The 23,074-nt window shown below is 36.3% G+C and overlaps 1 protein-coding gene across 8 annotated transcripts in view; it reads left to right on the plus strand.

Annotated features, from left to right (window-relative positions):
- Positions 1-1,966: 1,966 nt before the first annotated feature.
- GckIII (Germinal centre kinase III) overlaps positions 1,967-23,074 on the plus strand; it is a 49,728-nt gene continuing 28,620 nt past the window's right edge. For 2 of the 8 annotated variants that reach the window (XM_077443057.1, XM_077443060.1), the window contains exons 1-2: positions 2,268-2,822; positions 9,248-9,335. In XM_077443057.1, the coding sequence (XP_077299183.1) occupies positions 9,315-9,335 (21 nt within the window). In that variant the 5' untranslated portion in view covers positions 2,268-2,822; positions 9,248-9,314. Of the gene's footprint in view, positions 2,146-2,215; positions 2,823-9,247; positions 9,336-11,587; positions 12,355-23,074 lie in introns of those variants that run through there. The other 6 variants (XM_077443059.1, XM_077443055.1, XM_077443056.1 and 3 more) reach the window with 6 other exon arrangements.

A 23,074-nucleotide genomic window follows, 5' to 3' on the forward strand; every position in this document is an offset into this window, starting at 1 on the left:
CAGTTAAACACCGTTTCAGATTCTGAAATCAAAATACACACATACATACATATCATGACAATAATATGATAAAAAAAGTAAACACGAAAAAGAATATGACGTAAGAGTAAATAAAGGTAAAAAAGAACAAAAATAAAATTGCCTGGCACGGTAACATAATAACTAAGAGAAAATAAAAATATAGAAAAGATATTTATTTATTTTATTTATTTATATATATTTTAGCTATCAAGCTAATTTAAAAATACATCTTAATTATTATACTTAACTCTAAAATTTATAATTAACTTATATGTACTGTCCCTCACAGAGGTGTCTCTTCGCACCTCGCAGGAATGCATCCATGTTTTTAGCAGACCTGATGCACTCAGTGAGGGCATTATACATGAGCACACCTCTGTGAAAAACACCCCCAGCCGTCTTATTCTTTCTTACTCTACTTACAACTAGTTTGTCCTTATTTCTAGTATAAAAACTATGTTTATCTCTATTCCTTATTATATAATAGCCAGCAGCGTGGCTCGGTCGTTAAGCTTCTGCTTAACACTGAGAGGCGCCGAGTTCGATCCCTTGAGCTGACCTCGATTGAAAAGAATTTTTCTGAGTATATCTGTAATGCTGTAATCGGTCATCGGTAAACGGATTATTTTCGTTGTCACGAAAATCGCAAATAGGATATAGGAAAATCGCAAATAGGATAGGGCAAAATCTGGCACTCGAGTTCTCATAAGTATGATAATTCGCATGGATGGAAATTTTGGATGTCAGATGTTTCGCGATCGAGAATTTAGTCACGTGTGCGAGATCGCCTTGTGCGGAATAATCACTGAACCATGTTTTTCGATACTACATGTACATATGTATATTTTGTGTACGTTTATAAAATTTTACCTATTTGAGATATAAATACATAAATGAATCGAAACGCATTAAGTGCTGAAGTCGTTCGATCCAATTGCATACATATATAGTTTCATCTACATATACTTGATGAATCCATAAGTCATCATAAGCAATAAAATAAAAAAAAAGTACCTCGTAGTATTTGTTCGATGTTTTAGGTAATTGGATTGTGATCGCCCAAAACACAACTTTTACCATGAAAACCGCGAATACGGAATATTTGGCACTCGAGTTTTCGTAAGTATGATAGTTATCGGGTAATTAGATTATTAGTCACATTGCGGTGGTCACAAAGATAATTTTTGCCATTAAAATCACGAATATGCAATATTTGGCACTCAAGTTCTCGTTAGTATGATGGACTTTTCGGCTGCCAGATGTTCCGTTATAGAGATTTTAGTGACTTTGTGACCAGTTATCACCGAACCAGTTATCGTTAGTATGAAGGACTTTTCGGCTGCCAGATTTTCCGTTATAGAGATTTTAGTGACTTTTGGCCGAGAGCTTTGTGGGCAATGATGACCGAACCATGTTCGAATGAATAATAAAATAAATTTGATAAGATTTGAGCTCTGGGGTATTTTTTCTACAAAAATACATTGAATATACGATAAACGGACTATTCCGCAAAAAGTGATCTCGCGTAAGTCACTAAAATCTCGGAACATCTGGTACTCGAGTTCTCGTTAATACAATATAGATTGATGGAACTTTTAGGTGCCAGATGTTCTGTAATCGTGAAGTCTTGCATGGGATCGCTTTTTGCGGAATAATCACCGAACCTGAATATACATAATATGTAGGTAGTTATGGTAGTGTCAAAGTGGGCGATGGATAACTTGATTTGTATACGAGAACATTCATTGTCGAAAAACATATTTTATTATGAAAAAAATATGTTAGATTTCGATTACCATCATAAGCCTTCGATTTCGACTCGAATCTAATCAAAAAGCATATAGAATAAAATCGAGTTTGATCGAATCGCACAAGTAAATATAGATTTGAAACGTCAAATAGCAGAGTCGAAGGTGGCCGTAAAGCGACCGAGTTGGAGCCGAATGTGTCGGTGCGGCAACTGGCAACACTAGTGTTGTTCTCGGCTGACATCGGAGCAAGATGGCGGCGGTGGACCGGCGCGCCGCCCCCACGTGACGCGGCCGCTGCGCCCCTCGCCCGCCCCCCCGCCCCCCGCCGCCCGCCGAGCGCTCCTCGCAGCCACGAGGGATGGCCTTCAACGAGGTCAGTCCCGTCGCCCCTCGCCCCTCGCCCCTCGCCCCACCCCCTACCCCCCGCCCGCCTCCGCCCCTCCACCGCTGCGACATCTCTCGCGCCGCACGTCTTGTCAATCTGAATGTGGTGTCAGTGTAACGGGCATGCTCGGTCGACCGGTACTCTCGATGCCTGCGTCACTGAGCACTGGCCACTGGCCACTGGGCACTGCTGCGCCAACAGGAGTGAGTGAACGCGTGGGAAAATGTTTCAGTGCAAAACAATACGTGCGTTTCGCATTTTCCGACGTGCACTTTCATTGTGTGTTTGTCGCGCCGAGTGCTAAGTGCGTCAGCGGTCAGCAGTCATCAGTCAGTCGTGTGTGACCTGCGACTTGCGAGTGGACCCTTCGTCCCTGCCCTCTACCCTCTACCCTCTACTCTTTCTACCCCCTCGATACGACCTTGCGAGTCGGGTCGGGTCGTTCAGATCAGATCAGACCAGTTCAGTTCGGTGGTAGGAATGCGCGTTGGCTGCCGGTTGCGCAGTTGCGGTCTGTCGAGATCCGGATGAACCGTTATGATATGGGTGTGTTACGACACCGGAGACTGGCCGTAGCCGTAGCTGACGCTGACGCTGACGATTCATCTCTCCGACTGAGAACTCTACAATCGTCATCAACTTGGTCCACCTCCATCTGTCAATTCGTACATCGCGCCAACTGTCAAATTTGAAATCGCCTCTATTTTGTTTTATTTTATTTCAAATTTTCTTTCGTAATTCAAATAATATACCCAAATCGAAACAAAAGATAAACGTCATGTAACATATGGAGTCGAGTATGATCGATGTTATGACAAACGTCCTCGATTCATTCATTATTTACAGATAATATAAAATCAAAAACCATTGTAATTAACATCTGTAATGTTTCCTATATATATATATATACACACATTTCCTCCACGTGTGGTTAATAATTGTTTCCATAACGACGAATGTTTGCATTCTGTCCTAACCCCCCCCCCCCCCCCCATACAATTCAGGTTGAAGTCGATCTTCAAACTTTGCACCGAATGATGAATTAATTTGTTTAAATTTTATATTTCATGTTTGACTATATTTTTCTTTATCTATTATCTGCCTCCATATATCGCACATTTGTTATCGATTGTAATATAAGATATGAAGGAATACTTGGAAATCTATAAAATTCTATATTACAAACATACGTAGACATATGAATATGTGATTTTTTTTATTCATGAAACATTTGAAAATGCTATGAATTTTTCCATTGGCCGTTTTATAACACACCATGTTGGTATAATTTGATAGAATTGAAAATATAAATTTTGATAAAATGATAAATAGAAGTGATTATTTTTTTTTTATCCTTAGATTACAAAATGTCTTTTGCCGAATTTTTAGATGTGACACTGTTATCGCAAATGAACTATATTTACTATCAATAAACATGAAATTAATGCATATTATCGATAAATTATCATACACAATAAACATATGTTTTAACTCCAGTGATTTCATCAAGTCATAGCTACATGATAAACGTGTACTAAAGATATTCGATATTCCATTCCAAAAATGTATAATATCATTAACCAGCAGAATAGACTAGTGGTTAGCATATATGTAATGCTTTGAACAGATTGGTCATGGGTTCAAATCCCACCAGTTACTACTGGCCAGACCTTGGATTTCTGACTCCAGGTTGATCGTTTCCTGTAAGAGTTTGCCAGTTTATCTGATTTTCATTGAAACGGTTCCAACAAATTGGCATCCTTACCCATTTTCTCGATCTTGAATTGTATAAAATACTGCAAATTTACAAATTTGACCATAAATGTCTATTTGGATGTTAATTGATGTGTACTTACTTTGTATAATACTAGTATCAAATGTACAATATTTCTGGTCAGGAAGGGGCATTGGGGCTACCTGTTGGGCCTTTCTGGTATAAATAAAAAAAAACTACACTAGTATTAAATTCAAACTTTTGATTGCATATGTTTATATTGTATGATATGTATATCAAGTTTCTTTTTTTTATTTTCCATACATATAATGAGCTCAACCTTCAAACTACTCAAAGTTACAAACGTGGATAGTACCAATTGATATCTAATGAAAGTTGTCTTAGTCGAATTTATCAATGTCGTAGAAACATATTGACACATTCCGTGGATGTATTTTTGTATTTATTTTTAAAATGTTACTTTTTTTTATTACTGGATAGCATTTTGATGAGCCTTCCATCGATTTTGAGTCGAAATGAAAATAGACGCACATTCCAAACGACATACCGGTTTTGCCAGCCTTGCGGATATTTATTAAATCTTCAACGTGTTAATCATTATTTTATTAGTACAAATATGCGATTTGCGTGCAAATTTGCGCTCTCGGTCGACCTCAAATTGCACACAAAAATAAAAAAATAAAGAGAACAAACAATATAATCGATTTCCGAGTACATACGCACATATTTGAACCCGTAAGTCTAGCTAAGAACTAAATAAAAGAAAAAGGAGTCTGAGAGGCCGTCGCCCTGGACCTGGAGACCGTCTGCTCTCATCCTACGTCCCCCAGGAGGTCGTCATCCTGAAATACCCATGTACTATCGAGTCAATTCGTTTCACTGGGCGTTTTAACGATCTGCATTATTCATAGGTGAATTCCCCAATCACCTTTCTAGGAACGATCTCGAAGGTGTTTTTACCTGGATTGATTGTGGTTTTTATTATTCATTTTACCTGGATGCTGGCGGTCAGCGTGGCGCTCCCTCGACGTGTTTTTTTTGTGTGTCTTCTAAACATGTCAATTTTCAAATTCGACTCACGTTCCAATTTAATCCAATGGAGAATAACGTGTACGTGAACTCTTCTAGGTCATGGCCTCGTCGACCTTGACAATGTGTCGAATTTTATTCAAATATTGTACGTATTTTGTGTGTCGCATCTGCGCCGAATTTGTACGTAAATTTTGCCAAATTTCAAATACCTGTCTCAAATACACAGGTAGTGTGCTCTTCTCACACGCGCAATTTTTATTATGCATAGTTATCGTATTACGCACGAACGCGTCATAGTGTTTTCGTATTTGGTATTTGCTTAACACTTCATTTCCAATATTGAGGTAAAAAATATACACGGCTGTGAATATGGTGAGGCATTAAAATGGAAATGTACATATTTTTGTATGATGTTATCGATTTTAAATTAAAAAAAAAAAACATCACTTTTAAAATAGCTTTTTGCTCGTGGGTAATAAAAGTCCTTGCGGTGGGAAATATTTATTGATTGAAGATCATTAATTCGATCACACAAACGGCTCAAATGGAATTACATATTAACGATGACGAAAATCACCTTAAATTTCTTATGAAAGTTCTAAAAAATTTTCAATTAACCTATTGTTATAAAAATGATTAGTTACTTTTTACTCAAATTAAGATTGAACCATTCGTGAAAACTCTACCAAATGAATAAATTTGAATAACATTTTCGTAATCAATAAGTCTAATCTGAGTGAGAATTTTCTATAGGCTGAAATATTACTTTTTTGATGGAGGAGTAATCAAATTATTTGAACAGTTCCATTTGTATTCTTTTAATCCACGTACGTATGTACAGCTGTAGACAAATGTGTTAGGCCACTTCTAAAAATATGTTTTTGACCTCGGAGGGTAGTGGTTTCTTTCTGACCCTACAACCCCATAATCCAGCTTCTAGTCTGACGAGTGATACACGTCTTTTCACGGGTTTCGAAGAAAATTTAAAATTTCATTCTCTTTCCACTTTTCCAACTTGCTCCGATGGTCCGTTCATTTGGGATTTTAAAATACGTGGTTATTTAAATAACACGTTGGAAATCTTGACACGGTGTTCTATTCCTTATTATTCCCGTTTTTGATGGATTTTTATAGAATCAATCTCACTGTATTCTACAAATGTCGTTTGGACCGCACCGTTTGGAAATTTTTATCTATCCCGCAGTGGTGTGCCGTGGAAATCTCCCTGTTTTTGTCGTATCCTGACAATTTACCTTGTATCCTGCACGTAAGTAGTATAGCTGTTCGACAAAAATAAGAAAAAAGAGATTTTCAAAGCACACCACTGCTATCCCGACCCTTGACAATTTATTAAAACTATCTGAACCCTGTTCCTTTCACTTCTCAATAAAATAAGGCGCACTTAATTTAAAAAAAGTCACGAAACCACTTCTCTAAAGACTATTTGTGTTAAAATTAGAGCTGTGGAGTCGGTTAAAAATTTACTGACTTCGATATAATTATCTCATGATTCAACTCCGACTCCAACTTGAATGATTTTTTTTGCCTACGTATAAAATTGTTAGTATAGTAATGACGATTTTTTAAATATAAAAATTAAAGAAATTTAAAAAATCACTAAAAATTTGAATTTTGAAAACGAGTAGGTATAAATAAAAAGTAAGTATACCAAAAGTACAATTCAACGATTTTGTATATAATGTAATTTAAATTCACAATTTTTACATAGTAATTTTTAAAATTCAATGTATTAGTGGATTTAATTAAATAAAGTTAGATATTTTAGTTGACACATACCGTAATACCATTAATTATAGGAAATAATAAAAACGCAGTCGGAGTCGGTCGATTTTTACATACCTCCTTTACGTTTCACATGGCTTTCTTGTCAGTGGTCATTTTTATCTCTTATCCGATCGTTTTCATACTTTGCCATATTGCTCATTTTGGTCATCAATACACGTTAATGTATCGTCTGCCATTACGTTGGAGATAAAATATCGTATACAACGCGTTTTAAACACGCGGAAAGTAAATCTCGCTGACGTTTAAGGGCGGTTTCAGACTAGCGTATTTTTCTGCGCGTATATCGTCGTTTCGGCATACGCGCTTACACGCGCGCTACATTTCGCGCTTCAAAAAACCGGACTCGCGTACACGGGCTTATTCCAGCGTGTTCGCTCCAACCGGTAGTGGTGATTTAGTATCAACATGGATAATACGAGCTTATAAGCGCGTCTACGCTCGTACGAGTTGCGCGTATGGAAAACGACGCGCCTATACGCGCCTACGTGCATTTCAAAAAACGAGATTATACGCGCGTATAAAACGCTAGTCTGAAACCGCCCTAACAAGCGTTGTTTAACAAGGCGTAAACTGTTCGCCATGACACGGCCTTATCAATTTAAATTGTTTAAACGCCTATAATTCACTCTATATTTTATGAAATTTGCTCTATTGGTTCTCGTTATCTATAATATATAAATATTTATAGTTTTAACTCTCATATGTATATATAAATTTCAAATTTGGCATGTAGCTTATTGTAGGGTAATACACGATATATATTGATTTATGGCCAAATATGTCAAATCTGACATTTCACGGCTTAAAAGTATATCTCTTCACGGAGTTTTATCTGCGAGTTAAGTATTCAATAAGAAGTTATGTTGTATCTAATTGTTAATATGATTTACAATAAGCTTACATACATTTAGTTTTTTACAATAAGCTTATTAACGACACCAACTCCACAGCCCTGGTTAAAAAAGATAATTTCGTATTTTTTAAATAATAACTTATTATTTTATTAATAAAATAAGCAACCCAAGGAAGAGAAAGTAGGGTTGAACAATAGACGAATTCCTAATAAGTTATTAGGAATTCGTCTTATCGATATTCGTTATTAGTAATAACTAAGATGCGATGCAGGTAGTGGTTGTTTCAAATACCCGGGTATTTTCGGTCAGAAGCATTTTTTGTCAAAAGCAAGTGGCCTAACACATTTGTCCGCGACTGTACGTATGTATTTTTATTCTCGATACGTACTGTAATTAATAAAATTCGTGTCTTTATAACATTTGCGTCGCGTCATTAGAGTAATGGCCCTAATGCAGATTTAATTGCCGGTTGTATCTTTTTCTGTTTCGTTGTTGTTTTTAATTCGGTTTCGTATTGTTATTTTCGGCGGCTTTGCTTTCCACATTATCACCTTATATAAACTAATACATGCATACATACATACGAATTCGAAATTCAGTGCGTTGTATGTAGTATGTATGTATGAGATAAACTAGTTTTATTCATAGTATTTGATCTACGATCTCTGATTTGTCGACGTATAAAGCTCACCTACGTATGCCAGCGTTTAGCATGACAATACGAAAACTTCACACGCCCACGTCGCTGTCGAACGCAGATTTATTTCAATCTCGGTCCATGTCCGTGTTGGGCTTTAACGTCATTCGCCTGAATGTAGGCAACAAATGTAAAAGTCTTCCGATCGATATGTACGCATTCGGCACCGGGATGCGTACACCCAGTCTCCGCAAGATCGGCTCGGAAGGAATTATCTGCTGGAAACGAATTAATCCCGGTAAATTAAGGTCTGGGATTTGTGCCCATCTCTAATCTTAAGTAACGTGTAATGTTCCGGAATGGAATTGTACCGAATGAACGAGGCTCTCGTTTCGCTGCCGAAATCTCTCTCCGGCATGCCATCGCTTATCTCTCGCATGCTCGACTCTATTATCTCTCTTTTATTATTGTTATTTTTAATTAAGTATATATTCGTGTAACGCTTGTAAATGATTATTATGATTAATATCGATATTAGTTTATCGTGTAAATACTTTTTTGATGTATGTCGATTGACTAAACTGCAAAAAATATACCCACTCATATATAATAATATATATATGTAATGTTCACAATTGTATCGTACTCGTGTAATCCGCCAGATTGTGTCTCGAACACACTCGCTTAATCCGATTATAACATTTAAGTTTTGAAATCGATAAAATTAGGTTGAATATTGAAAATTTTTCCGATTCGAGATGTGTGTATATTATATGTATGTATATTTTGAGTGTGATTCGACCTTGACCAGTTTTGTGCTACGTGCCTGAGTGCTAAATTAGAGCGATTACATCTGTACAGGTGCTTTGAGAAATGGCTCTTGTTACGTTGCCCCGACGAATTCTTCCATATATGAAAATGAACGGCTTTTTTTATTATTAAATCCTTTTTATTATTATTACATATGCATATTGTGTGTTTTTTTTTTTTGCTTTGTTAATTTGTATGAATTTTTCTTTGTTGCAGGTAAGTCGAATTGAGTGAGAGTCTGTCGCCTGCCTTCGCATTTATAAAAATTCATCATATCGTTACAATGATTCTGTTTTCCAATAACGTAAGTAAAGACTTGAACGCATTGCTTTCTTTCGTGTTGCATTATTCATTTTGTTGCACAATTATTGGATGAAAGTATGCATGTTCGTGTAAATTCGAGTGACTGTTTCTGTCACAATTGCATTTGGAATGTCGTTTGCTTTATTATACGGACCGTTCAAAATTTTAACTTTCGAAAACTTGAAACTATAGATCTGTATATTGCGTACAAGCTGTAGTGAGGTTCGACTTGACTTTGGTTCGCTTGTTTACTTATCGTAATAGATACAGTTTGTTCAGAAAGAAATGTGTTATGCCTAATTACGTATTCGTATTTCAGTCACCTTGAAAGTAAGAGGACAATTGATCATTCCGCCAATTGTCAAACTTCTGAAACAACTGCAATGAACGGCCTAACCCAGTCGTACAAAATATCTACTTATATTTAGTCTATTATATTTATTATTATAAATATTCAATTGAACATACTTAATAACATTACTATTATATAACTCAATTATATTCAATTTAGTTTATATTATTCAGCAATGTACGTCAACAGCTCGGCACAAAATTGCACGGAAAAGACCTCTTCTTGTCATACTATACAGCACCGCATGTTTTCGGTACGTTCATACTTGTTTTGGACGAGTGCAAGGTAAAATCGGCTTGGTACGGGTGCACTCGCCACTCGTCACGTCATGCGTGTATATTTCCATAGTGGCCGAAGAAAACCGGTTCTGCTTGATACGTTTCGATCACATGTACTGCTGTATAATATGTCGGTTTGCGCTGATACGAATACGCCACGTACATATTATGGAATATATAGAATGTACTAAATGTGCTAGTATACACGAACCTTTAAGGCGTAAACACTCTGAATCGTACGTCATGCATGTGCTCGTGGTTTCCAGCTGGGATGGGCGTTTCTTCAGGTCATTATTAATTCGAACGATCTTATTATTTCGACAAGTTTCTCCTACATTTCTTCAAATATGGGAATCTCCGTTATCGATCACTGTCGATACAAATATAAAATATCACCGAAAACACTCCAGGGGATGATTTTTGGGTCGAGTGCTATAACTTAGATCAGGCGTTCTAGCGTTTTTTTTATACAAAATGTGCTAAAAGTATCTAACCTTTATTGTTGTTTAGTATTTTTTCAATTTTTCCGAATAATAACTGTGTTGTTTGCACTCGCGAACTTCTTCAGGGCTCGATTACATGTAGTTATTTTCAGGGATGTGGAGTCGAAGTCGGAGTCGTAAAAAATCAACCGACTCTGACTCCTTTTTTTTTATTATTTTCTTTAATTAATAGTATTACAGTATGTGTCAACTAGTCTCCAATTTTAATGAATTAAATCTACTACAAAATTGATATTTAATAATAAAATCGACTGTTTCCTCCATCGGGTACTTTTTACAAACCTCCTTTACGTTTCACTTACTATTACAATTAAGAGGACTTTTTTATATCTCTTATCTTTTTTATTCACATTTTTTTTTATTAAATTACTAAAACTATTTAAATTGCTGTCAAAGTAGGTAAATTTTGAACCCAATCCACAGCCCTGGTTATTTTCTAAATTCTTCCGCATTTGTTTGACGTTTGAAAATTGTCAGTTGTTGGTTGGTTAATTGCGATTATACTGCAATAATTTAATGATCGCGTATGCATATTTCATGATGTTTATTTGAATTTTACCATCTGAAACACCTTGTACAACTTTCAATGGATTACAGTTGCGCTTGCTAATTGGATTAATTCGAATTATATTTCTTTTTGCGGTGTGTGTGCGAGTTCATGGGTACATACATGCTTCTATAGATGTTTCTTCGATCGGTTTTTGCGCCAAATTTGGCACGCTTTGCTGCGATCGTTTCAATCTCTCCAATATGATATATAACGCTGCCACTATATGTACATACATACATAGATACATTTGAACATCCCACTAGCGTATTTCTGATGCAGTCCTACCTACACCACATTATTCTTATCACGTTCAATTCTACAGCTTCTGCGCTCGCCAGTTCGACACTATTGCATAACGCATTAAATCTTTTCTCTGTGTGAGTATGAATCGGCATCTCGACAGTGCCCGCCCACCCACCTCGGCAGGCTAGTACGTGAATTATTCACTCGCTTACGACAGAATGAATGGATGAGTGTTAATGTTCCGAAATGTGCTATCGTCGTGGTCGTCGGCGATGGTCTGCAGTGGAAAGCGATCAGCAGCAATTTCCACGCCGATGGCTGCTTTCCACCATCGGTCGAGCGCACCCGCCCGGAAAACAAGAACACTGAGCTCAGTACGCCTCTGAACACAATCCATATCGGTTCTTATATACGACCACGCCACACATACGATCCGACTGGATCAACCGCCCCAATCGAAAAACCCATTCACGATAAGAACACCGCAGCAGCTCACCCGAAAACTTCTGGAAGCGATCAAACTCAAAACAGTTTTTGTCAAACCTGCTGGGGGGGGGGGGGGGGATTCTTTCCTTTGGGCGCAACAATCCTATTCACTTACGGTCAACGTAGAGCGAAAGCAACCGGATGCTTTCCCGTTAGAGGTGTGTGTATGTGTGTGTTTGTGTTTTGCATATACAATTAGTGGGCTTCCCTTGCAGTTGCAATATATACTTAAGAGTATTACAGTCGCCGCTTAATCTCCGCGTGGATAAGTCGGTGTACGATAAGCTCTCTGTGCTTGGTGGTCGTTAGTTGTGCGCGATGCTAGTTCGAGTTCGGTAGTTTTGCAGAGTTGTTGGTTGACTGCTGCGACGTTCGACATGAGGAGTTCTGGTAGTGCTACCCAAGTGCTCATGGGGCAGGGGGGCTGGGTCGTGGGCAGCGCCATGTCCCTGCCTAGGCCTGCGCCCTCTGCGCCTCCGCCCCGTTGGCACACTTCCGGTCCAGCCTCCGTGGACAGGCGACTCTCCCGACTGCCGCCCCAGCCTTCGAGGCCAGCTCCTTCGTTCAATTCTCACAATACGAGACCGCATAGGCACACCATGTCCAATGTAAGCACCCTCGATCAGTGTGCGTGCCAAATTGTGTGCAGTGAATGAATGGCTATTGTGCTGTGATTCGAATCAGATACCTATTCAATTCGAAAACGTTCCTCCTGGATGCAGTGTTGGGTTTGTTTCGGCTCGAGTTGAATATTTTAATTGAACAGTTTTTATATAGATAAAGCTCGTATTTAATTACGAGTGGGAACGTGGATGGTAATTTTCGAAGTTCATTATTTTTTGCGTGTACTTTTTATAATGAAATGATAATTCGCTCAAACAATATGAGGGGCTTGAACTATGTATGTAAATAAGTAGTTTACATTAAAAAAAAGCCTACTTATACATATATATCAAAATGAGATATGTTGTTGAAACTTGTTAAGAAACGTTATCATACGTGCGTTTGTGGTTTTGAGTGTAAAAACAACGGACAGTTAACGGTGAAGTTAGTGCTGTGAAGATAATTTTTTTTATTTGACTGAATCATGCTAGATAAATACTTGGTTAACTGCTCTTGCGTTTACTCAAATAGCGAAGAATTGTTGTAATTTATTCAACAAATACTTTTACAGTCTATTCCAGTTTACATATGTAGATTATCATCGACGTATGTAAGTCAAATTTTGATTACATCTAATCGTCGTTCACACTAAGGAAACCATTCTGTGAGTCATTTTTACAAGGCTTTTCTATGTTTTACTTCGCAAACGATTCAGTATCTATTCTTACAGTCTTCCGATCGTTTTGAAACTTTGCCATTTTGAACGGGTTTGGTCGACGATGGTAATTTAAATCGATTCTGACAGTTCGACGGTGAAAAATAATTGTAACAAACACTTTAAATTTTTTTAATATAAAATTTAATAATAAGAAGCAACATTTGTTATTTTTGTACAAACGCATTTGTCACAATGTATGTATGTATATACATTGTCCGAGAAAACGTTTATTTTGATACATATAGTCAATTTTGAAGAATTGCGCAGTTGAAACATTAGCAATTTGACTTTTTTGCAGGCTCGATAGAACAATACGTTATATCAAACTCACATTCCTCAGCCGTTGCGCGGATTAATGTGGAATTTTCGCTTTAAAATTTATCGCATACCACTATCTGTGGCCAATGGCCGGGCTGTGGCCCCTTGTCTCAATCCTAAAATCCGTTTTGGATTCACACTAGGCCCCCGTGTCCCGTTAGAGGACGTTTCGACGACTCGTACCCATACAAATTACGACCTCAAAGCGTCATCGAACCCTAATGACGATTCCCTATAACACTTTCCGAGACCGCATTCTTCCATTCCGAGGATTTTCCGCTAAAAGAAAATCGTCCAGATATCATCTTAGATTCGTTGCTTAATTTGATTTATCTTATTTTTACGATGTGTATCATTGACGCATATACTCATTTGTTAATACGATCAATGATAAATAAGAAAGCGTTGAGAAATGGCTGAAATTAGTTTTTATTATTTTTTTATAATTGATTTTCGTTTTTACGGAAGCGTAGCAATCACAATTCAATTAGACGCGGCAGGTTTAATTCGTTCGCATTTTTCACGTAAAATTTTACATAAAAATGACATAAATATGTATAGCGAAAGTCTTGCGCGAAACTTTTGTGTGTGCAATTGCGACTTCTTCGTCTTGGTCGTCGTCTTAGTTGAATTGGTGGGTTATTTGTGTGTTCGAATGACGCTGTTTATTATAATGGAAATTGAATATTCTTATCTGGCTCGATTATATCGAATGTTAGACGCATAATTCTGTTCGGTTCCATCTGTGTGTCAGCTAATGATATATCGCTCTAAAAACGATATCGCCTACATTCCGATGTGTAATCGATACACAATTAGAAGAAATTTTCCGATGAAAAACGTATGTGTTCTTATGAAGAAATAATAATTACGCATTTTCCATGCGTACTTTCACGCGCGTGCTTTTTTTTATGATTAACGATCGTTCTACAGCATCTGCATAATTCAGTAAGTCGGATATTTGGATTACCCGAAACGAACGTCCGGTTTAACTTTTACTCCGTTGTACATTTCAAGAAGTTGTTTCACCGTGACTGCTAAGTTTCATTTCCTCCTCAGTTTTTTTTTTCATTATTATTTTTTACTTCATACACTTTTACTCTTACGCAAATATATAAATAATAATAACACGTGGAAAAAATACGCTCGTAATTTTAGTCCTCGTCATTATGACAATACACTTTGGCGTAATTATGAGTTGGGAAAACTCTTGATTAATCCGAAACTCGGGCACTAATTAATAGTTCAAATTGGCGTTGACAAATCGTACGTTTAATCGCAATGATGAAGCGATTTTAGTGATTTCAATAATAAATTAACCTACATTTCGGTCGCTATTTTACGTGATCGTTCACGTTTTTGCAAGATAAGTACCCGAACTACTATTATTAACTTTCTACGTAGTTTTGCGGTCGTTTTCATGCTGCAATTTTCACGATGTGAAAATGATTTTTCTCTTTTTTTTTGTATTTTATTTTACGGTCGTAATAAAAGTGCACCTCCATACGTATAGCGTATTCGGTTGGGCAAACTGAAATCGTAAGCCTAGGACTGAAGGGTTCAAATCCCTGTTAGATTGAAAAATGTACGTATTCCAATTTTATCGACTCAAATCCGAATTGGCCATTTTCAGCCGGATTTCACCGGTTTATCGGACTCTATGTAGACGCCGTCCCAAAATTGTCATTCATCTTTTTATTGTCTACAATTTAACTAATAACACTGAGCAACAAAAAAAAAATTACCAGAGTGGAGACTATCCAATCTTTACTAACTTTGACCCAGTGAATTCGAATATGATAATGATTTGTGTTGGTTGGTGATCGTTTACGAGATATGAGCGTTTAAAAGAATTCGCGGTTTTTACAGTTTTTTGGATTTGGTGGTCTTTAACTCAAAATATAGTATTGCTGTGCTCAATGTATTGGAATCATTAGTCAGATGTTTTTCCTATTGATTGTGATATTTCATTGCTTTAAAATACTTACAATTAATTGTCTAGCGAATTTTAAAAGTCAAAAATATATATTTTTTTACGGATTTTTTTTCCGTGCTATTTTTCATTTATTTTGCAATTTTTTTATTTCACTACGTTTATAAGGATTGGTTTTGTATCTCAATATTTTATCTAAACGTACTAACTCAAGCGGTAATTTAGATTAGAGTAGTTCCAATTCGTCACTATGACTAAACAAAAAAAGATTACAATAATAAGAAAATAAAACAATATAAACATACGTTACGATCTCAAATTAAACAATCTCTCAACCAGATCAGCATATTTGATTTTTATTAAACAAATCCAAGTTAACATAAATCTGGTTGAGGAGTTTGATGCCCCTTGCAAACAGGTGACGAAACCATCAAATTGGTACGAGCCACAGAATAAGAAAACAAAGTGTGGCATCTAATGTAACTTAAAAAATGCAAAATATACTATACATCGTGAATCGAGGGAATGAAAACTATCTCTTCATACAGAGATCTTGAAGTTGGTAAGTCAATCTTGAGTGTTAGTATATGACATTGAAAGATTTTTTTTTTATATTTTAGAATACTCTAAATCAAATTAACACAATTGAAAATAAATTCGGAGACCCTCATCTCAAAAAATGACTAAATATTGCTTTTTGCATGAAACGGGAGATGCATTTCACCAAATTATTCTAATGTTTCAAGATTGCAATTTAGCATGACGATAGTAATGTTACTGTGGCAAAATTTGTAAAATAAAATAAAATATATGTAATAAAATATATGACAGTGAAAATATGGAATATTAATATTTTGGATTTAGAATATGAAAATGTAGACAATTCACCGTTCGCTTGAATCAGTGAATAAGACATAGTCAGTGGGTACTTGGAAAGAGTGGGTGTTTTTAGTCCTTCCTTCTTTAACATTTCCTTTTTCGAAATTCAAATATTCTGCATTTGCACAATCGTAATATTGATTATGTATTTTACCGAAGTACATATTATTTTTGAAATGAGGTTGAAATGGCTGATTTACTTCGTATAATAGAGATAGAGAGTAGACACCTGGGTTTGAAGATAAACAAAAATTCTATTCGTTGACAGATTTTGAGACGCTCAACGAATAGGATTTGAGAAGTCCAACGCTCTGAAAGACTATGAGGAAATTGACGACTTTATCTACCTATGTACATAGGTGCCTTGATCTCAAGGGAAGGAAGATGCCAATCGGAAATCCGCAGAAAAGTAGGAGGGGCGAAAACGACGATGGGCAGTTTGTCAAAAATATGAAAGAACAGCTCTATAATGAAAAGAACGAAAATCCGTCTCATTGCATTGTGTGGAGTTGAGTCATGGACCCTGAAATAGAGAGAAAGGGACATTCTAGATGCATTCGAAATATGGTATTGGAGACGCATGCTGCGCATACCATGGACCGCAAGACGCATGAATATTTCCATCCTCAAAGAACTAGCAGTCTCAGGGAGACTCTCCACAATATGTAGGAAAAGGGTTCCTTCATAATTTTGCCGAATGGTCAGGAAGAATTTGGACAGTATGGAGAGGCTAGTAGTCACCGGAACGCTGGGGGGAAGGCGATCTCCCAAGAGATGGTTTGACCAAATCAAAAAACTGACGTGATCGTTACTTAACGCTGCCTTTAACTTGATACAGAACCGGGAGGAGTGAAGGCGGAACATCAATCAAATCCAAAATGACACCAATGACCACGACGCACAATATTGAGCAGGCGAGAGAGAAGAGACATGGTGAAAACACACTGAGTGGTATGGAACGTCACGTCCTTGACTTGTAAACAGTGGGTGTTCCCCAAACCGAATTCGGATGTAGTTGCACGTGCAGAATGCATATGTTTGGGAGGTCGCACATGTATGCATATCCACATGCAAATATGGGATTTACCGTTATCGATCACTGTCAAGCAAGGATAAAATATCACCGAAAACACTCCAGGGGGGTGATTTTTGGGAATATGTACCGTGTATATGGGTTTGGAGTGTTGCGTTTTTTTTTCGCGTGTTTAAAAGTATCTTACAAAAACGTAACACGTACCACTCAGTGTGTTTTCGCCCATATTATTTATAAGTAGATACAACCAACACGTTATATTTGCAGATTAATGCTAGTGAGTACTACAATGTATGTAGTTTCCAATACGGTATGTCTGATTAATTATTAGGCCAATAGGTGTCGATTTTAATTAGCTCGCGATTACTAATTAATGATTTTTTTTCAACGGAATAAACGTAGGCGTTTGACGTTACTACTGATCTGATACACTTCGATGCGAAGATGATCTTACATAGATAACTCACGGCTCGTTTGGGCGAAATAAGGCTCGGCTGGCGATTTGTCAACAACGTTTGCGGTTTTATTGTCGGACCTAAAAAAAAATGCTATCGCAAAGACTTTGTTGTGCATTTATCCGGCCATTATTATTCATCGATTGAATTAAATATTCGTTATTGTTCTGTACCGTTAGAAGTGTTGGTGGTAGCACGTACCTACATAGTATTAGTACGCGTGATTGGTTTCGATATCGCTTCATTATATCACCGTATCACCGCGTTCATATACACTTTCGTACTGCATCCATCGATTAGATAATTGTTTGGACTATACTCGACGATAAAACCACCGCCCAATTTAGATTGACGGGAGAAGTTTTCCCTTTTGGTGGAAAATTACCTCGGGGCTCTATTAAATTTCGAAGCGTAATCGATAAACGCCTAATGCCGCTATTTAAACTGTTGACACGCCAGCCGCTACCGATGAAATGTTTGCATTATCTCGATGTTGATTCGCGTGTAGATTCAATATTTACCATTTGAAATGTGCCACTTAACATTGATCCGAGGCGTACGAGAATGCCTCGCAATATTCCGCACGTAGAGTTTTATTCCGTGTAGCTGGTACGGGCTACATGGTTTAAAAAGTAGAAATTATTAAAATAGAAATTTTTTATTAGTTATAAATTAAATTATTTTTTTTTTAGTAAATTAATAAAATTATATATAATTTTGACCGTTGCTATATATAGGCTCGTATCACTATATTATTAAAAAAATTTCAGTACTAATAGTTTTATTAAAATAATCTAACTGCTGGAGCGCTGATAAACTTATCTTGTTCAATTTTTAATGCATTTTGTATTTTTAGTAACGTACACCTAATTTTGATGTTTTTTTTTTATTTATTACTATAATAAATCGTTATAGGGAATCCGATATAGCTCGGAAAATTCTTAATCTCAACATAATTGGCATAAAAGCACAACCAATATATTGAGAAGATTAATAGCAATAGATAGAGGCAAGTTCAAAATAATATTTTTCTCAGACAAAAGTTTTTCGTAAGAGTTTAATCAAGAATATATTTTTATATATATATATATATGTATATATATATATATATATATATATATATATATATATATATATATATATATATATATATATATATTTTAATAATATATTTTTCTTATTAAAGTTTCTTTCCATTGTTCCTTTTGTTTTTTTTATATACGTATATATAAAAAATGATTAAATTTTTTGGACGAATTGGTGGATACCTGTATTTTCCAGTATGAAAAATAAAATTTAATCTAAACTTGAATTCCGTTTCCATTAACCAGCAATATAGTTTAGTGGTTAGCGTACAATGCTAACAACTGAGGGGTCATGGTTTCGAGCCCTGATTTAGTGTTGCTGGCCAGATCACCGATATCGGATATTCCGAATATCGGAACTAAGAAGGACCTAAGTGGCAAAAAAATCCGAAATCGGTTTTATGCCAATGTTTTAAAATATGGTCCAAGTCCCCAAAATGATTTTTCAATGTGCATATCAAAAGCAAGTTTGTATTGCTCACCATGTTGTAAAATGCATTGATAAAAACCGATAATATTTTAAAATTTTAAAGATTGCACTTAGATCCCTTTTTATTTCCTGTATGTGACTCCAGGTCGATTGTTTCCTACAAGATTTTGCCAATTTATCTGATTTCATTATTGAAACGGTTCCTATCTAATTGGCCACCTATCTTAATTTGCGACCATTATGTGATTGTAATTTCAAATTTATAATAATATACATTTATATATATAGTACATATCGATGGCTTGGTGCACAAATATTGTATGTTCATTTTTGAATTTGTATCGAATTTTAAGTTTGTAGATGCTGGAATAATTCAGGTTTTTCCTTTCAAGGTAATTTATGTATACCCCATTGTATGGGTACTTGGAGGAAAAGAAAATTAAAAGTATGCTTCGACTGCCAAATTTTAACAATACATACATATTTCACTCGTCTCATAGTAAATTCAAATCGTTCTTGTCCTTGCAACCAATAATGCTGTGATAATTATTTGATTGGGTCTATTTAATTCGAGAAAATCGAATTTGTCTCGACTGGTTGATCGTAACTCGAAAATTTAGTACGCGAGTAAAATTTTCAAATTCTGCTTAATATGCTTTGTTTATTATTGTAGCGCTAATTTGTTTACGATCCGTGTGTCCGTTTGCCAAACCGTTTATTGCGCACGCGCTTTTGTACGTGGTCTATTTATTGCCCCGCTCATTGGACTGACAGCTGATGACCGGCTTCGATGACGTTTCGGCAAAACAAATCGACGGTGAATCGGCACCAACAAACGAAAGCCACCTCGATCTCGGAAAAACGTCAAAAGTTTTCCGGCCATTGTGTTTTTTCGACGATTATTCTTTTTCGCGCATCCATGCGAAGACACCCGTGATTTGCGGATAATCTGCCAACATCGCACAAGTCTGGGGGGGAAAACGTCACTTATCCGACGGAGCGTGAAAACAGGCGACTGGTTTTCCACAGCTTCGTTTTCGGAATGTGGCGGCGCTTTCGAAAAGTGAAAAGAAAACCATTTCGCCCGCCGTTCAGACTAACATATTTCATATTGCTCGCACCGGCTAGTGAAAGTGCAATGTGGTCGTTAGATCAGATCCATTCTGTTGGGTCTGAACCCAGCGAGTTTTCCTCGATCGTTCATTATCGGGAGGTGTTGGGTCTGAGCTGAGTATCTATGTATGTGTTTTACCGTCAAATATAGATAGAGCAAGTTTCCGTGTAATAAGCATTAGCACATTTTACTCTCGAAATGATGAAATGTTTTATGGCGTATTTAAGAGGGCTGGACAGCAGCGCCTTGTCCATACAAACGTACTATACTTCTCCCTTCCTCAATTATGGCACTAGATAAATTATTTTTTAATATGCTATGGATATCTACCATTGGGTTGCACCTATCGTTTTATTTTTTTGATTAATTATTTTTTATATGAGCTAGGAGCCGCCAAACATCTATAAAATCACCTCTTTTTTACACCTACGCAACGAGTCCAGTGTGCTTATTTAACGGTCGATTTAAAAAAAAATACGCCGATAGATGCACAGAAAGTATCTTTCTCATACCGATGATGAAATTTTTTTTAAAATTGGTCCAGTTTTGGAGGAGAAAATAGTAGAATACAAAACCTCGATTTTGTCAATTTAAAATACGTTTTATCTGGTCGAAGCGCAACTGTCGCATTCACTCAATATATATATATTGATATATAATGTCGCATTCACTCAATATATACATACACTCAATATATATATCGAAGAAAGGAACGGTAACAAAATTAAGGTTTCAGGTGTACAGCCCTCTTAAGTACATACATATATATGTCCCAATTTTAGATGAGACTATTTACTCCGAGGCTTCGAAGTGCATTATCTGAATATTATTGTCCTGCTTTATTTGTTGGTCCTCATGATAATAAAGAATAAGTTTGATTCGTATATATGTAACTTAATTTAGTGCCCTTTCTTATTTGTTATACAAACAGGTCATTTAGAGAACGGTTATTTGATATTCGTAACGGAAATCGGAATCAAAAGATAAATTTTACAAAATACATAGCTGTATTGCTCTGACCCAATTCCAGTAAGTTCCTTTGTAGATGCGTATATGTATACCGACTTACTATCTAAACATTTACTTTGGATGATACGTCGTATTTACATATAATGGAACTTATCTCATTTAAGATTTTTATTATAATTGTTTATTGTCAGTAGGAAAATGTACGGTATTAGTCTTATTATTTTAAATTTTGCTTGTACCGATGCTATTTTTTGTGCATGTGAAAATTTTGGTGTAGCAATTCAACAGAATAATCTGATAAGGTTTTTCTCTTTTTTTTGTAATTTCTTGCATGGACGCAAAACTTGAACGTTGAATGTCGAAATTCTACATCAAATCCGATGCATTCAGATTAGTATGTTGATATAATGAGAAGAAATAGTAAGCGACATAGTAAACACACGGGTGTGAAGTATGACGGAGGTAGCATACGTTTTGCAAAGAGCAAAGAGATTGAAACGGTTGAAAAATTGACAGCTAAGTGGACGAAAGAAATATGGTACCCAAGAGAATTTTTGCCACAGTGAAAAATGTCGAGTTACATTGAAGAATTGTAGGTCAGATTATTGAAGAATAGAAGTATATCTACATATATGGCGATTATTACTGATGATCACTAAATTTAATGACTTATAATATATTGAACTAGCTTTAAGAACGGTTGATACATACCTATAGATAACAGACCAAGAAATGCCCACACATTTTATCAGCCGGTAGAAAGTATTGCACTATTTCGAGTTGTAAAACCTAAGCTTGAGTGCAGCGCAGCTACCGCTTAAAATAAATACGAATCGCCTTTGTTATCTCACAATCTTAACTATAAATGGTGGTCACACGTTAGATGCATTTTTTTTATCGATGACGAATGCATTGTTCACTGTGTGTGTGTATGTATGTATTTTATATTAAATATTTCGCAATATTTTGTCACGACTTTCGATACCGCCGAGCGAAATATCGTAACCGTTCGCTCACTGTAGTCTTGACATTTACAAAATGTTATTCTCCGAGTACATACAATGCATATATATGTAAGTGTATAATAATAATGGACGTCTAGTCCAGGCATGCCCAACGTGCGGGCCCGTAAGCAGTATTCAACCCAACGAGAGTACCCTATATATGCAAGTCCCTCATTCTTTTTATCGTTTTTGATTAACATTTAGGCTAAATATCTAAATGCGGTATATGTTGTAGTAATACATTAAATTGTTTTGTCCGAAATAAATAATAAAGTGCGTGTACGACACCATAATTAGATCTTCTTCCCGCACAGAGCTTTATCGGACGGCTCATGTTTCAGGAGCCGTGGGTATTTTTTTAACGAAATCGTTGCTGTAACACCGGAGTGCGATTTTTTTCACTAGTGAATGTATGTAAGTTGATATACATTGCGTTATCTCATTTGTTTGGCAGTCTGAGCTCGTCGCTATGAGTTAATGTGGAAGTTAGTCATCCACTTGGATCTTGTAGTGCCCTTTCTTTTATATATTAAATGATATTGTATTTGATGTACATTTTGTTGTCGAATTTAATATATTCCACAATGGTCTGAACTTTTATAATTAACAATTTGAAGCAAAATTAAATACTTCGTGAGGCATGATCGGCATTTCAGTTTACTTAGCCTTGGATTAATATGCGATCTCTATTAGTCAGCGAGCAGCATGGGTCGGTAGTTGGCTTTTGCCTAGCACCGAGAGGCGCCGGGTTCGATCCCGGGAGTTGACCTCGATTGAAAAGAATTTA

This window comes from Arctopsyche grandis, chromosome 12, assembly GCF_051622035.1.
Source record: "Arctopsyche grandis isolate Sample6627 chromosome 12, ASM5162203v2, whole genome shotgun sequence".
NCBI lineage: Eukaryota > Metazoa > Arthropoda > Insecta > Trichoptera > Hydropsychidae > Arctopsyche > Arctopsyche grandis.